The sequence below is a fragment of the Camelus ferus genome, chromosome 1 (assembly GCF_009834535.1).
Source record: "Camelus ferus isolate YT-003-E chromosome 1, BCGSAC_Cfer_1.0, whole genome shotgun sequence".
Taxonomy (NCBI): Eukaryota; Metazoa; Chordata; class Mammalia; order Artiodactyla; family Camelidae; genus Camelus; species Camelus ferus.
The window spans coordinates 57,303,595-57,320,145 of record NC_045696.1 but is presented as its reverse complement, the minus strand read 5'-3'; the positions used below and the strand labels follow the sequence as shown (position 1 = coordinate 57,320,145).

General features: G+C 37.6%; 2 protein-coding genes across 3 annotated transcripts in view; both read right to left on the bottom strand.

Annotated features, from left to right (window-relative positions):
• FBXO40 (F-box protein 40) overlaps positions 1-4,123 on the bottom strand; it is a 19,007-nt gene extending 14,884 nt beyond the window's left edge. Inside the window, exons 1-2 of one of the 2 annotated variants that reach the window (XM_014563619.2) lie at positions 3,878-4,123; positions 3,655-3,769 (exon numbers count right to left, since the gene is read on the bottom strand). The gene's annotated coding sequence lies outside the window, so the exon portion shown is untranslated. The remainder of the gene's footprint in view (positions 1-3,654; positions 3,770-3,877) is intronic. The other variant, XM_032480165.1, reaches the window with a different exon arrangement.
• On the bottom strand, positions 685-16,551 carry ARGFX (arginine-fifty homeobox). Its single transcript, XM_032481314.1, is given in 6 exon segments — positions 685-786; positions 3,655-3,769; positions 9,143-9,308; positions 9,311-9,719; positions 10,491-10,645; positions 15,832-16,551. Coding segments are annotated over 6 exon segments (1,065 nt in total). The 5' UTR covers positions 15,950-16,551.

Here is a 16,551-nt window from a genome sequence, read left to right as displayed (position 1 = left end):
TTGGCACTTGGTCTTTCTCCCAGGAGAACTCTCCCCTTGCTTCTTATTTGCATTGTGAGCTCTTTTTGCCATTTAGATTTCAGCTTGTGTCTTACTTCCACAAAGATGTCTTACCTGGCACCCCCAATCTAAAGTAAGTTAATAAACACTCTCCTGTTTTGCTGAGTCCTTTTGGACAAGTTATTGAATCTCCCTAAAGCTAATTTATTCATCCATTGTGTGAGGATCAAATGAGATAAAGTAGGAGCATGTCTACTATACAACAGTCACTCAATTGTTAGTGCTTCCTCTATCAGGAAGGTCATTCTCACGGTCACACCCTTGTCCAGACCTCTATTTCTTCCCATTGCATCACTCCCACAGCCCTTGGCTGGCCTTTCAATTTTCAGTTCTCTCTCATTTCAATTTACTTTACACATGCTGCCAGCTTAATCATCCTCAAACCCCACTGAAAAAAAAAAAAAACTTACTTCACACCTTTAAGGATGTGTATCTCCCTAATTTCCCCCACTTTGGCCCCTGGTAATCACCACAAAGCAGTCATTCCTCAAGCACGTAAGAATTCAAACAGTACAGCAACCAGCCTGGAGGACCTTTTAGATGCCACTAAGGCAACGTGAGGGCATCTTTATTTCATAGGCCCAAGCTGAGAATGTTTAATGTTTACCTACATTAGTCTGTTCATTAATTTAAAAAGGAAGGTGTCAGTTTAGACTTGGCATCACTCTTGCGATTGGCTGCGGGTGTTGGTACAACCTGAAGGAAGTTGCTGGTGATGGTGTGAACCTGATGAAGGGCATAAACAGGGCAGAAGTGCTGTGATCTGTGGAGTGTGTGCAGGCTGTGAGGGGACCTGAACTTCAGCCAAGAGCAGGCACGCTCCTCGAGGGACGCAGGGCCGGTTTCTGAGGGACTGAGAGTGAGTACAGCCAACACGGCTCCCAGCACTCAGTCAGCCTTTAGTGAAGAGGACGGCAGTGAATAGAACTGAACAGGACCCTGATGAAGGCAGTGTTTTGAAAGAGCTGTGAGAGCAATTTGAAGCAGATCTAGGAGGAAAGTATAATGATATCTGATGTATTTGGGATTTTTGTTGTTGTTGTTGTTTTGGTTTTGTTTTATAGGAAGGAAATGAAATGTTTTCAACTTTATTAGGTTACTGCAGCTTTAACTGAATGGAAAAGACTCAGAGGACTCCAGTTTTAACAGATACTCTGAATGCTGCTGGAATTGTTTTCAGGGGGTTACAGTACTTGTTCTAAACCCTTGCAGTCGTAGAATCAGAACTCTGGATCAGGCAGATAACCAGAAATTCTCTGCTCTGGAGCTGCTCAGACTTCAGTGTGCATAGGAATCACCTGGGCAACCTTCTTAAAATGCAGATTCTAATCTGGTAGGACAAAGGAAAGGGGCTATAGAAGAAACTGGGACCCAGGGGAGCAATGTGTCTTGCCCAAGTTCCCAGAGTCTCTGATTCTAATCACATACTTTTCTTTTTTCTACTTCACCTTGATGGTTTATTGAGAATTTCTGTAGAAATCACAGCCCCACACAGAGCTACCTGCATGACAATGGCCAAGGGTGTGTGTGCAGTTTAGACGGTACCAAGAGCAAAGCTGGACAGGGCCTGGAAGAATGAGGAAGCGGTGGTGACCAAGTGACAAGGTCACGAGAAGGCACATAGCAGGTATATTTAAGTTTCTGACTCAAGCAGAAGAGAATGGGATTAGCAGATAATTGTTCTAACATTCTTTACTATAATTTTAAAGTTAGTAGGCAATCAGGGTTGGTGTCAGCGAGATATTTTTAGGCAAGGGGCCCTCCCAGCACCCCTCACATGATGTCAGCGGTGAACTATTTTGCCTCCTCATGTGGCTAGCTCTGGCAATAATTATTTATTCCTGAGCTTTAACTTCAGTGGAAGTGACAAGGTCAAAAGTTAAAAGACAGAGATTCTTTAACTGTTAACCTATTAACCAGCCAATTAATCTGTTGCTTTAATTACACATTGTTCATCTGTTTCCCTGCTTTAATTCTAGGGAAAAAAATGTATACAGTTAAATATTAAAGTAATCCCTTTGCCTTGAGATTTTAACACAACCAGTTGGTTGAGGATAATTCCCACATCTGGTCCCATAATCCTGGACTTTGGGGCTATGATTTCAGCCCTTTCACTAAAAACCATTTCACATACCCTAAAAACCATCCTCCCCCAAATCTATTCAACCTCACCACCTGCATTCTCTACCACACTGGAAATCTCTCTACCTTTAAACTTTCTACATATTTAATTAGCTAGTTAATTCTCATATGTGGTGCTTATATCATTGGTAAGAGTAATTTAAACTACCCTTTTATATTGGCCAAGAAAGTGCTTTATTGGATTATTTAGAGGTAGCTCTGAGTCAGCCTGGCTGCTTGGTTACTGCCAAGCCAATATGACCCAGTCATGCTAGAACAGTACCCAGCATATACCTTGAAGACCTTGGTGCCATGGAAACCCTGACAAAATTAAATGAAGTTAGGCAATTATACACAGTGCATTTGATTGTGCCTAGCAAACAGGCATAATTTTAACCCAGATACCTATAGCAGAGTTATGAGATGCACCTGGAGGTTACAGCGGCAGGCAGGCAGGAACTAGGAGTTAGGGTGTCTGGGTAGATCTCCTTTCACTTGGCAATCGTAGCTTTAGCCTGTACACTGCAAAGTTCAGAGTGTACAGAATCCCTTATGCTGCACAGGCCACTTCCCAGGATGTCCTTAGCTGAACTTTTAACTATATAACACTAAAGCAAGGTCCAGAGGAAAACAGGAAAGTAAACACTACTCCCTTATCCCTTGCCAATTTGTTTGTACATGCAACACTATGCAGTTATTCCAAAAGCTAGAAATAATCTGTCTACATTTTAAAGCATTTGATACCTCAAGTATCATTAATCATTTTACTTTCGTCCCTCTGGATATGCAAATTCCAAGTTTATAGCAATTTTTGGTTTGCATGCCTGTGTAAGTTTGTCAATTTGTAAAATACTTTCACTTATATTCCGTGGATGCATTTTGGATTCAAGAGAGCCGGGGAGGAGAGAACCATATTTAGGGAATATTGTTAGAGGAAAATAGGTTTTAAACTCTGCAGGAAGAATTTAATCGTATATGCAGTAAATACAATTGTGCTATATTAACATAGGGGATGGAATTCAAAGTACCTGAGAATGACTTGCAATTAACAGCAAGTGCTGACTGGGGAAAGATCACAACATTTGGACTTTAGAAAATAGAAATCCTGGTTTCTGGACCTTCCACCTCTTTCCTCACCACCTCCTCCCGCCCCGTCCCCCATCCTGACCCCCCATCACCGCAGTGTAACCTTAGAGATATCACATAACCACTATGATTGATTGTAGAAGAAAGAACCTAAGCTGTTAAAAAGTAGGTAATCTCTTCCTGCTCTAGGGTTTTAGGTTCAAAGCAGGAGTTTACGAATGGCTAGGGCTCATTCTCAGCACCAACCTCTTCTCCCCCAAGTGTAACTAATTTGCTTAACAACCCTCTTGCCCGGAGCAAAAAGGTGATATCCTGCCCAGCCTCTGTCTCCATGTTCACCACTCCAAATGTCCCCTTGACAAACCTGCTCGCAATTGAAAAGCTTACCTTAACGGCACGGGCTGAGTCAGCATCTGCTGCACCTGCGTCCCTTGACTGTGAGCAAGCCGATTGCCGGAGGAGGCTGGCGTGCAGGCAGCTGCAGCAGAGGACAGAGTTCTGTCTAGGAGGTAGGGAAAGGAGAAAAAGACTTCAACAGAAATAGTTCAAGTGTTTCAAAGTTAAAAATAAAACTATATCACAAGGGGCAATGTGACCAGGCTCGGCTTACGATTCTTTCTTCCCCCTGTATTTATCAACACTCGGGCTCTGCTGGAGTGGCAGTTAGCAGGGGAAGCCGGAAGGCAAATGGGGTGTTATCTCAATGGGTTTTCTTTCCCTTGAGGAAGAAGGAAAATCCTTTTAAGAAGGATCATTTTCAAGGCCAGAGCAGTCTCTTAGACTCCTGTGCATTTGGTTGGCAGATCCAGCTGTGCTCAGGGTGGATGGTGGAGCGCTCAGGACAGGCTGCTGCTCTAATTATAACCATGCTTTTCACCTAAACCCATCACTGGCTGAGGAAGCAACTTGTGCAAGTGACATGTGGTCCTGTTTCTGTTTCTCCTATTTCTTGTCATGACAAGTAAGTGGCTGTCCTTTCCAGGCCCTCTTCTTTCCCTGGTGGTTGGGAAAGGGAGAGTTTGTAATTCAGAAATCAGGCGTAAATTAAGTCCAGTGTGAGTGACTTAGAGGCTTAGCTATGACTTAGTCCAACTCTCTCTTTTTACAGATGAGGAAACAGAGATTTAGAGAAAGTAGTGTTTGTCCAAGGTCACACGGCATGCCAGAGGAAGAGCTAGAGAAAAGGCTGTGATTCTAACTCCCAGGCTGGTGCTCTTCTTGATCTCATTCTCTTCAAAGAAACGCATTCAGCTATTTACTGAGGAAAGAAAATATGTAATCCTGGTTAGCTAATCTCTATATATGTGGCTTTGACCAAGTTACTTAACCACTTTCTAGCTCAATTTTCCCAGTTGTGAAATGAGAATGATAATACTTGGTGTGACTTTGTGTTAATAAGTTAGCCCATTATTATATGTCTAGCACATACTAAGTGCTCCAAAATGCTGGTGTGGACTAGAAAATATATGCTAAATTCTGCTGTAATTAACAGATACTGAATTCCCCTTTCCTCTGGATTCTTCCCTGCATATATATTCACGTGAAGGTAAAATTTATCTGGGGTAAGCAATGAGCAGCTGAAAATTGTAAAAATTTTGTATACTGATCTTGTATCCTAAAACTTTGCTGAACTTGTTTACTAATTCTAATAGTTTTCTTGTGCATTCCTTAGGATTTTCTATATACAAGATCATGCCCTCTGTGAATAGAAATATATTTATTTATTCCTTTTGAATTTGGATGCCTTTTATTTCATTTTCTTGCCTTATTGCATTGTGTAGATATTCCAGCACTATGTTGAATGAAAGTGGTAAGAGCGGTCATCCCTAAACTTGGTCCCTGTTTCTAACCTTAGGGGAATAGTATTCAGTCTTTCACCCTTAAGTGCGATATTACCTGTGGACTTTTTGTAGATGACCTTTATCAAGTTGAAGGATTTGATAGTTTATCCTAGTTTGTTGAGTGTCTTTTCTTTTTGTTGAAGTATAGTTGATTTACAATATTGTGTTAGTGTCAGGTATACAGTGTTGTGAATCAGTATTTTTGCAGATTATACTTCATCATAGATTGTTATAAGATAGTGGGTATAATTCCCTGTGCTATACAGTATATCCTTGTTACTTATCTATTATATGTATAGTAGTTTGTATCTGTTAATCCCATACCCCTAATTTATCCCTCCCCACCTTCCTCTCCCCTTTGGTAAACACAAGTTTGTTCTCTATATCTGTCAATCTATTTCTGTTTTGCATATATATTCATTTGTATTATTTTTTAGATTCCACATATAGGTGATATCATATAGTATTTGTCTTACCCTGTCTGACTCACTTCACTAAGAGTAATATTCTCTAGGTCCATTGCTGCAAATGACAGTAATTCATTTTTTATGTCTGAGTAATATTCTGTTGCATATATATACCAAATAGTCTTAACCCAATCAACTGTAGATAAGCACTTGGGTTGCTTCCATGTCTTGGCTATTGTAAACAGTGCTGCTGTGTACACTGGGGTGCATGTATCTTTTTGAACTAGTGTTTTTGTTTTTTTCAGATGTATACCCAGGAGTGGGATTACTGGAAGATATGGTAAGTCTATTTTTAGTTCTTTGAGGAAACTCCATACTGTTTTTCACAGTGGCTGCACCAATTTACATTCCCACCAACAGTGTACTAGAGTTCTCTTTTCTCCACATCCTTACCAACATTGGTTATTTGTAGACTTTATTTTATATATAGAAGTATAGTCAGTTTACAATGTTGTGTCAGTTTCTGGTGTACAGCATACTGCTTCAGTCATACACGAACATACATATATTCGTTTTCATGTTCTTTTTCACAATAAGTTACTACAAGATATTGAATATAGTTCTCTGTGCTATACAGTATAAACTTGTTGTTTATCTATTTTATATATATTAGTTGGTATCTGCAAATCTCAAACTCCTAATTTATCCCTTCCCCCTGCTGTATTATTGTATGTTCACCAATTATAACAGATGTACCAATCTGGTCTAGGGTTGTTAGTGGGGAAGGCAGAATGTATGTGGGAGCAGGGGCTAAATGGAAAATCTCTGTACCTTCTGCTCAGTTTTCCTGTGAACTTAAAACTTCTCTAAAAAAAAAAAGACTATTAAAAGATCAAGTGATTAAAACAACAACAACAACAACAACAACAACAACAGAAAACATCACAACCTAAGGGTCCATGTCTAGGTCCACAGTCCTACCCTGAAAGATCCCTCTGTGATGACACGAATGTGGTGGGTAACAGGACATGCTAACCCATTACTGCTACTATCTCTGTTAGTTTCCCCCAGTGAATGTTGATCCAATTATTGTTATTATATGAAGTGTGCTACCAGATTGTTCACATTATAATTTCTTCCATGTTTGATTAATTATTTGGAAATGTTCTTTTTACTTTTCTAAATAGAGAGGTTGGAGTTTCTTCTAATTGCCTTATGATCAAAGAATGCTGTTTGTATGTTATTGATTTATTTGAGTTTGTTAAGATTTTCTTTGTGGTCTAGTATGTAGTCATTATAGGCTTGAGAAGAATGTGTATTCTCTACCAGTTGAATGCAGAAGCCTACACACTTTCATTAAATCAAGCTTATTAACTGAATAGTTTAAATCTCTATCCATACTAAATTTGTATCCATTTGACCTATCAGTTATTAAATATTATATTCAAATCATCCACTATGATTATGTAGTTGTTTTTTGTTTTTGTTTTCAGGAGGTAGGTAATTAGGTTTATTTATTTAGTTAGCTGTTTTAATGGAGGTACTGGGGACTGAATCCAGGGCCTTGTGCATTCTAAGCATGTACTCTAACCATTCAGCTACACCCTCACCCCCTGTATTTGTTAAGTTTCCCTAAGAATTTTGTTAATTTTCTCTTTATATATTTTGAGAATATGTTGTTAAATATATACAAATTCAGAATTATTGTATCTTTTAAGTTTCCTTTTATCCTTGTCTAATGTAGTTTTATTTCCTATAAATTGTTTTACCTTAAAGTTTAATTTGACAGATATTAATATAACTATGCCAGCTTCCTGCCTGCTTAATAAAAGGTTGGTTTGAGATCCTATTCTTTAAAAATAGGCTTTTGCAGCTATAAATTTCCTTATAAGCCCTGATTTTGCATCATCCCATAAGTTTTGTTTTATTCTGTTTTTGTTTCCATTCATCTTGGAATGTTTCCTAATTTTCCTTCTGATTTCTTCTTCACTTATTGGTTATTTAAGGAATGTGTTTTTAATATCCATACATTTGTGAGTTTCATGAATTTTCTTTTGCTATTGATCTCTAATTTCATTCCATTGTGTTTGGAGAACATATTTTATATGATTTTAACTCTTTTAAGTTGATTATTTTATGGCTTCAGATGCCTTTTATTCAAAACATTTCCTATGTTTTTTAAAAAAAATTATTTATATATTTATTTTATAATATATTTTTTAATTGAAGTATAGGTGATGTATATTATATGCTACAGGTATACAATACAGTGATTCACAAATTTTTAAAGGTTATACTCCATTTATAGTTACTATAAAATATTGGCTATATTCCCCATGTTGTGCAGTACATCCTTGCAGCTTATTTTGTTTTATTTTTAACATTTTTTTTATTGAGTTACAGTCAGTTTACAATGTTGTGTCAATTTACAGTGTAGACCACAATTTTTCAGTTATACATGAACATACACATTCTTTTTCACTGTGAGCTACCACAAGATCTTGTATATATTTCCCTGTGCTATACAGTATAATCTTGTTTATCTATTCTGCATATGCCTGTCAGTATCTACAAATTTCGAACTCCCAGTCTGTCCCTTCCCACCCCTTGTAGCTTATTTTATACCTGATAGTTTGTACCTCTTAATCCTCCACCTTCATGTTGCCCCTTCTCTCTCCCCACTGGTAACCACTAGTTCTGTCTCTACATCTGTGAGTCTGTTTCTTTTCTGTTATATTCAATAGTTTGTTGTAATTTTTAGATTTCACATGCGATATCTTACAATATTTGTCTTTTCTCTGTCTGACTTATTTCGCTTCGAATAATGCCCTCCAAGTCCATCCATGCTGTACACCAGAAACTAATACAGCATTTTAAATCAACTGTACTTCAATTAAAAAGCAAACAAACAACCTAACTTTATTCAAGTTTTAAAGTTTTCTGTACAGGTCTTAATTTTCTTAGTTAATTCGTAGATACTTTATACTTTTCATTGAGAGGTACTTATTTTATTACGTGTTTATGATTGGTTTTGAGAAATGCTATTAATTTTGTAGGTTATTTACGTAGCTGGAAAATGTGCTTATCTGTAATTCTAAAAGTTTCACTGTTGATTTTGTTGGTTTTCCTTGACGATCATCTCTTTCAAAAAATCTGTTTTTCCTCTTCCTCTGCCAGTTCTTACATTTCTTACTACATATGCACTTATACTATATTAAAACTAATAGTGATGGTGATTTCCCCCTAAATTCTGACCGAAAATACCCTTTAGAAAATCCTAGACCTAAAGATTTAAAATAAAATATGAGTTTATAACCTGCTTCCATTAAAAGTGGATGAACCTGAAAGGCTGCTGGCCTTCTTTTAAAAAGTCAAAGATAGTTTTGAGAAGAGGGAATTTTGTTGCCTCGTCGGCTGTCTAAGGGACTAGAAAGACCTTTTCCAGGGGGAGTTGTGGGGCTGGTTATGTACTACTGAGCTATACTTGGAGAAAACTAGTTTTTACAACATTTCCATGGAAATCAAAGTTACACTGAACCAGATGTTTGGTTTAAGAAGCAGACAAAAGGAAAAGGTATGTACAAGATGCAAGATCCTTTTTCTATGCTATCTGCCATTTATTAGTACTTTGATAAGAGAAATCCAAAGTCCACCACACTACTAGAGGGGTTCTGGAATTCTAGGCTCTCTCTTAAGATGAAGGCTGCAAAGCTCCAGTTTGTTGTACTAAACCGGGTTTGCCCAGGAGGTAAACCTACAGCTGGACCTGCAAAGATGCTAAGGGAGGAACTCTATTCTAACTGGGCCTTGTTGGTGAGAGATACTGATAGAGAGAGTGGAAAGAATAGCTGGCTATCTCATCTTCATCAGGAAAACTGTACATTTCCATGATTTGGGCTATGTCATAGGCATCAGAGTACAAAGCAGGAACTGAGGCCACCAGCCTCTCCAACTGAGGATCTTGGATTTGGACATCACTTGTAGGACTCTCAGTGAGAACAGAGTCCCCCACCCAATTGAAAGGGCCTAAGGGCTGAGGTGAGAAGGAGCTACAGAAATCTGAAACTGTTGGGGGGAAAAAATGAGGACTTGTTGATGCTGTTGACACGTTCTTGGCTGGAAGGATCTGGTTTGGTGGCTTCAGTGATTTCTGTTGCTGCTGCTGCTGCTTCCTCATTTTGAACCGCCGATTCCTGAACCAAATCTGGGAGTGGGGGAAGAGAGGAGTTTATAGTCTGTTACTGAAGAAGGAGTTTGAGGCTTCTCCTGGGTGAAAAAAGCCAAACTGTAACCTTCATGCCCTCTCTCCAAGTCACCATGATACTGAGTTCTGAGAGAGCAGAAGTAGGTATGAATGGAGTCAATAGGAACAGTGAGGGATCAGGACTGGGCCCCAGAGAGAAGAGAAGGAAATAAAGGGGGTACATTTCAGAGGTTATACTGGGGGTTCAGAGAAAGTGTCCTGAACTCCAGAAGAGAAGCAAGTTCAGAAATCTAGACAGAGGTAAGGAATTTGAACTGAGGGATTTTCGATGCTTATTTTAGAAGGCCTGTACAGTGAGGACTAGTCTAACAAAAACTGGGGGCCTTAGCAGACTCAGAAGCTGGGGGAAGTTATTTGTCTGTTGGTAATGTCGTGAATAAACAGATTGTAGGGTTTTGCTTGAGAAGACCCTAAGTGAGGCGTCTGTCTGGATGAGATCCCTTCCTCTAATTTGAGCTCTGCAGGACAAGACCTCCGGAGTTCTAATTCCAATTACGCTACATATTATCTCTGTGACCCAGTTGCTTTGCTCCCAAAATTGGATGACAGTGAAGGCAACATATACAATGTGCCCAGCTCAGCACTAGCACACAGTAGGTACTCAGTAAAAGAAGTGTTACTACTGCTGTGTTATGGAGGGGATTTCCAGGCTGAACAGTAGAATGTGATTTGGGTGAGGGTACAAAGTACACCTCAGAGGATCAGACAGACCTTTACTGTTGAGTCTGGTAGGTTGAGTTTTAAAGCAAGTTTTCTCTGGAGATTTTTATCTGGAAACATGTTGCAGCTAAACAGTGCCTCCAATTCTTTGTGCTGTGTTTGGGTAAATGAGGTGCGTTCTTGATGCTTCTTCCATTTCTCTGTAGAGCAGAAATGGAGAGGCGGTGGTTACATTAACACGGTCCACTTCCGGCTCAAATCCCCCTAGAAAACCACAGCTGTGATTTCCCATGACTTCCCCCACCCAGGCTTGGAATCAGGAGATAAAGATCTTAACTCCAGGAGGCTGAGACCTATGTAACAGTGCTCTGTCCTCTGTTTTCTGAGATTAGTTTTTCCCTACTAGGAAATTCTACCTCTTCAATTTTCTATGTACCCAGTCTATTTGCTTTGGAAACTGGTTTCCTTGTGTTTCAGTTTTCCCTGCACTGAAAACAGAAAAAACTTTTTCCCTCTTACTCGGTCTGTCTACCCTGCCTAACCTCAGGACAGTGGATGGGGCTTCCCTTATTGTCTTTTCCACACTGTTTCTTTTAGAAACTGGGAAGAAACCTCATGCCCCTGCACCTGAGTATAACACACTCTTCAAAATGGGTTTCCTCTTTTCATTTATTCATTCAGGAACCCAGTCTATCTTGTCTGGCAAGTGAGTTTTTTTCTTTTCCAGGCTTTCTGAAGCTCTATTTACTCCTCTGGGAAAAGATACATATGAAATGAGACATGACTAAATATGTGGAGACAATTGAAAAAATTATAAAATATTTTTAAAAAATGACAATAGAGAGAAGAAGGAAATTTCCTAAGAAAATATGATCACCAATATTTGCTTAAAAAGGACTGTAGGCACTGAGCAGACTAATAACCACACAAAAACATAGGTAAGTTACAGAACTCAAGGCAATGCTGTGCTAATTCTCCTGTTATACACCCATTTCACTAGATGGAAGAAGAGTCTTTACTTGGGCCTCACTTCTTGTATTTGAAGTCCCTAACACCAATCCTAACACCAGACAAGAATAAACACTATAAACAAAACTGTAAGACTAATGCCACTTATGTACATGGATGGAAATAACTTTAACAAAATATATTTAATATAATCACATATTTAAATGTACATATTCCTAAATTTATACTATCTAATTTATTTTTGAAGTTCACATATATGTATTTGAAACCAAATATATAAGATATTCATTTATAAATACTGATTTTTTCTACTCACATTTCACCAAACTATTCAAACTGTTTGCATTGACTTTAAACAGCCATAGCTTCATCGACATTCTGATCCTATTCTTTAAATTAAACAGTGTAGTTTTATCAGGTACATAATCTTTACTTTGAAATAAGTTTTTGTGATACAGCACTTTTGGAAAGTGTTTATGAAATGCTATCGCTGGGAATTTTGTTCTAAGTTACAAGGAGAACCCCCCAAACACCAACAGGTGTACATTGGAAATTTCGGCAAACCATCCTCAGAAAAGCATCTGTGAAAAGATGCTTCAGACATACAGAAGTTGAATAATCCATCACCAGTAAACCTACACTATAGAAATGTTAAAGGTCACCCTTCAGGAAAATGTCACGTATCTGAAAGGATTTGCACCTTCTATCTCAAAAATAAGAAGACCAACATTCCAATTAAAAAGCTTTTAATCCTAATTAAAAGATTTGAATAAGCATTTCACCAAAAAAGATATATAAATGGCATGTGAAGGAATGTGCAGAAACTGGAATTCTCAAACAGTGATTGGAAATTGTTGGTGAGACTGTAAAATGATAAAGCCACTTTGAAAAACTGTCCGGCGGTTTCTTCCTATGAATCTATCTGCCCAAGAGAATAAGAACATTTATCTATGCAAAGATTTATATGCAACTATTAGTAGCAGCATTGCTTGTAATTGCCAAAATTTGGTAACAATCCAAATCTCCTTATTGAAAGGATATACAAATGTTGTATATTCATACAATGGAAAACCATTCAGCAATAAAAGGAACAGATTACCGATACATTTTACAACATGGATGCACCTCAAAAACATTATATTAAATGAGATACGTATTTACTGAGATTGAATGATAGACTCATGAAGGTAAGTATATTATTCTGTTCTTGTTTCTATTTGAAATTTTCTGTATAATAAAATGTTAAAATAAGTTTAAAACAATCTTCAGCAATTATTTTTTCCAAAAGAAGAGGGGTTCACCCTGAGATGGAACTGCTTTGGGCAGGAACTATGTTTGCTAAGGTGAGTGGCTGGAAGAATTGGAGTGGAGATTCAGTAATCTCTGACTTGTTTGTGTGTAACAGTAGAAATTTTGCTTATAAACTGTACTTTTCTAGGAATGTGATCATGAATGGGTTGCTTAAACTCTTCACTTCAGTTTCATTAAGCATAAAAAGGGAATGCTATGAGTATCTATTTTATAATAGGGTTTGTAATGTATTACATGAATGTATTAATGTAAGTTATAAATACACACAAAACACTAGAATAATGCATGGCATGTTATATGCACCAAATAAGTATTTTATTATTAACCTCCTCAGCATATCAAGTGTAAGTTAGGAAAACATTGCCACTTAAAATAGTTTAATAGCTTTATAGACAATAAATTTTAAAAACCACATTACTAGTTCTTGGGGGAAAGGTGTGGCTTTATAGACAATAAATTTAAAAAACCACATTATTAGTGCTTGGGAGAAAGGTGTGGCTCAGGTGGTGGACCGTGTGTTCGGCACCCAGGAGGTCGAGGGTTAGATCCCCAGTGCCTCCTCCAAGCAGAGGTCAATGAAGAATCCTAAAAAAAAAAAAAAATTACTAGTTCTTATTTTCCTATGTAATGTGTATAGGAAATATATTTCCTTTAAAAAAATTATAGTTTATGTATAAAATATAAAGAGTAGACTACAAAAATTGTAACTATTTTAGTGACTGCCTCAGAGAATAAAAGAGGTGCCATAGAACTGGTAGGAATGATCATTAAATAAATACTTTCATTAATTTCTATTATTTTATTTTTTAATAAATGAGACTAAGCTATATATTTCTTGTGTGATTTACTTAGAGCATGAAGTTGGAAGGAGCAACTGGAAAAAAATGTGTTCATATGTTAACAGGGTTTTTTTTCTTTTTGGTGGTGAGATTATGGATACTTGTTATATTATTTATTGTTCTCTTCTGTATTTTAAGGAATAAAATGTTAAGACAATCAACTACATTAACGTTAACAGTTGGAATACATCTTCATGATCATATCAAAAGATGACAAAAAAATTTGTAAATTCTATACTCATTTCTGATAAAACTTTGAACAAGGTATGAATAGAAGGCATTTCCTTAACCAAAAGAGTTCAGCATAAAAAGAATAAATATTTAATGAAGAAACATTAATAGCACTGCAACTAAAGTAAATAAAAGGCAAAAATACACTCTAACATAGGTATTGTGCAGCATTGTCCTGGTGCACCAGGCAAAATAAGTAAGAAATAAGTAGTATAATGGAGAAGCAAAAGTGTCATTTGCAACAACAATAAAATTCTCTCTGAAGAATCCACTATAAACATGTAATATTTTATAAAACATATTGGAAGAATATAAGATTAAGATGCAACCATTAGTTGCTATAAAATGTAATGTCAACATAATTCAGTGGTAGAGTGCATGCTTATCATGCACAAAGTTTTGGGTTCAATCCCCAGGACCTTCATTAAAAAAAAAGGGATCCTATATACGATAACATCAAAATATATAGAATGCCTAACAAGGCATCTAAATGAAATATGTAGGAACTATATGAAATAAACTATAAAATTGTACTAAAGGGCTTAAATGATCTGAATATATAGAAGTATATTATGTTCTTGAAATAAACATCTGAACATTAGAAATGTCCATTTCCCATTTTTTATAATGAAGGTACTAGGAATTGAACCCAAATTTTGTGCATGCTAAGCATGCACTCTACCACTGAGCTATAGCCACCCTCCACTTCAATTTAATCTTAATCGACATCTCAGCAGAAATTTTTACTGAGCTTGAAAAGCTGAGTCCAAAACTGGGAAGAGAGGCCAAACTTTGACCAGAGTCAGATTTGTAAACCAGTCACAGTGGCTGCAGCGGCTGGACAGTCTTGGTGGCAGGAGTAGCCGAATGACCCAAAGGGAGCATGAGGCACTGGGCAATGCTGGCTGCAGGGACCAGGTGACAGTGTGAGAGGTACTAGCTTATACAAGTTTGCACCATATGTAAGTATAAGCTAGTGGTTCTTGGTTCACGAGGCGTTGGAAAATCAGCTCTGACTGTACAGTTTATTCAAGGAATTTTTGTTGAAAATGTGATTCTATGATAGAATAGTCTTACAGAGAGCAAGTTGAAGTAGATGCACAAGAGTATACACCTGAAATATTGGATACTACAATATTTCAGTGATAAGGGGGCGACAAAACTTTGCTTTATTTTATTCCATCATATCACAGTCCACATTCAATGATTTACAAGATCTGGGAAAACAGAGAACAGTTAAGGACACTGATGATGTTCTAGAGATTCTGGTTGGTGATAAGTGTGACTTGGAACATGACAGAGTGGTAGGAAAGGAACAAGGTCAAAATGCAGCAAGAAACAGTGGAACAATTGTGCATTCTTAGAATCCTCTGCAAAATAGAAAATAAATATTAATGAATCTCTTGTGACCCAGAGTGGCAAATTAACAGAAAAACTCCACCCTCTGGGAAGACCCGCAAAAAGCCAAATAGCTCTGAGCCAAGTCTGAAGAACTATTGCCAAAGAGGGGATCATGAGAACCTCTGATTTATAGCCAGTTGGTCAGAAGCACAGGTGACAATCTGGATTTGTGATTGGCATCGAAAGTGCAAGGAGTCTTGTGGACTGAGCCCTTAACCTGTGGGACCTGATGCTTTTTCTGGGGAGCGTGAGAATTGAGTTGAATTGTAGGATACTCAGCTGGTGTCACGAGAATTGCTCTGTATGGGGAAAATGTCCACATATTGGAATTGGTGTCAGGATTGTATCCTGCTCTGGGAAGGGAGCTTTCTGTATTTCTATCTCTCTATGCTTCAGTCCTTCTCTCCTAGAAAAACATTCTTACTTGTTCTGTATCTTGTGTTCTTAGCTTATGTATCATAATTTGGTCAAGCAGGAGCCAAAGGCACTTGACCTTGATATGAAATTGATAGCTTCCCCTTTTATGATGGGAATATTTTTAAAATAGACTTTTGAAAAAAAAAGCTGTTTCAGAACAAATTCAAAATATAATTACAGGGCCCCGTGTAAAGAGGGCAAGAGTGGAGGAGAGTTATACTCACTGGGACCAGCCAGTAACTGTGAATCATCCTGGGAGTTCATGCTGGAATCATCCACATAGATAAAAGGATCTGGCTGGGGGTTCTCTTGGGCCATTTTGTTCATCAGGGGTGCTGACATCTGGCAAAGAAAGCCTTTATGAGAAAGAAGACACTGATGAAGTCATTCATTTAACTGGAAAGCAGTGTTTTCAAGGGGCTTGTGTTTGCTGTAACGGTCTCAGACAAATGAGGTTAATCCCCCACGTCTCTACCACAGCTGGAAAATGATTTACATTTTATACCATAGAAAAATAGTCCAGAAGTATTAGTCAAAAATGAAACTTTGGAAATATTAAGAGAAAATGTGTGTCAATATCTTTGTGACTCGGAGTAGGGGATATTTTCTTTAGTGAGATTGTTGAAACATAGTCTATAAACAGAAAGATGAATCAATTAGACAATTAGACCAGATCAAATGACTTTAGATTTCTCATCGGAAACCAAGGAAGACAGATAGTGGAACAAAATCTTTCAAGTGCTTAAAGGAGAGAACTGCCAACTCAGAATTCTATATTCAGGAAAATATCCTTCAAGAGTAGAAGGTGAGGGAGTGAGATAATCATAGAATAACATGCAGTTATAAAAAATAAAATAGAGAAGGGGAGAGGGCTCAATTGGTAAAGCACATGCTTAGCATGCGCAAAGTCCTGGGTTCAATCCCCAGTACGTTCTCTAAAAATA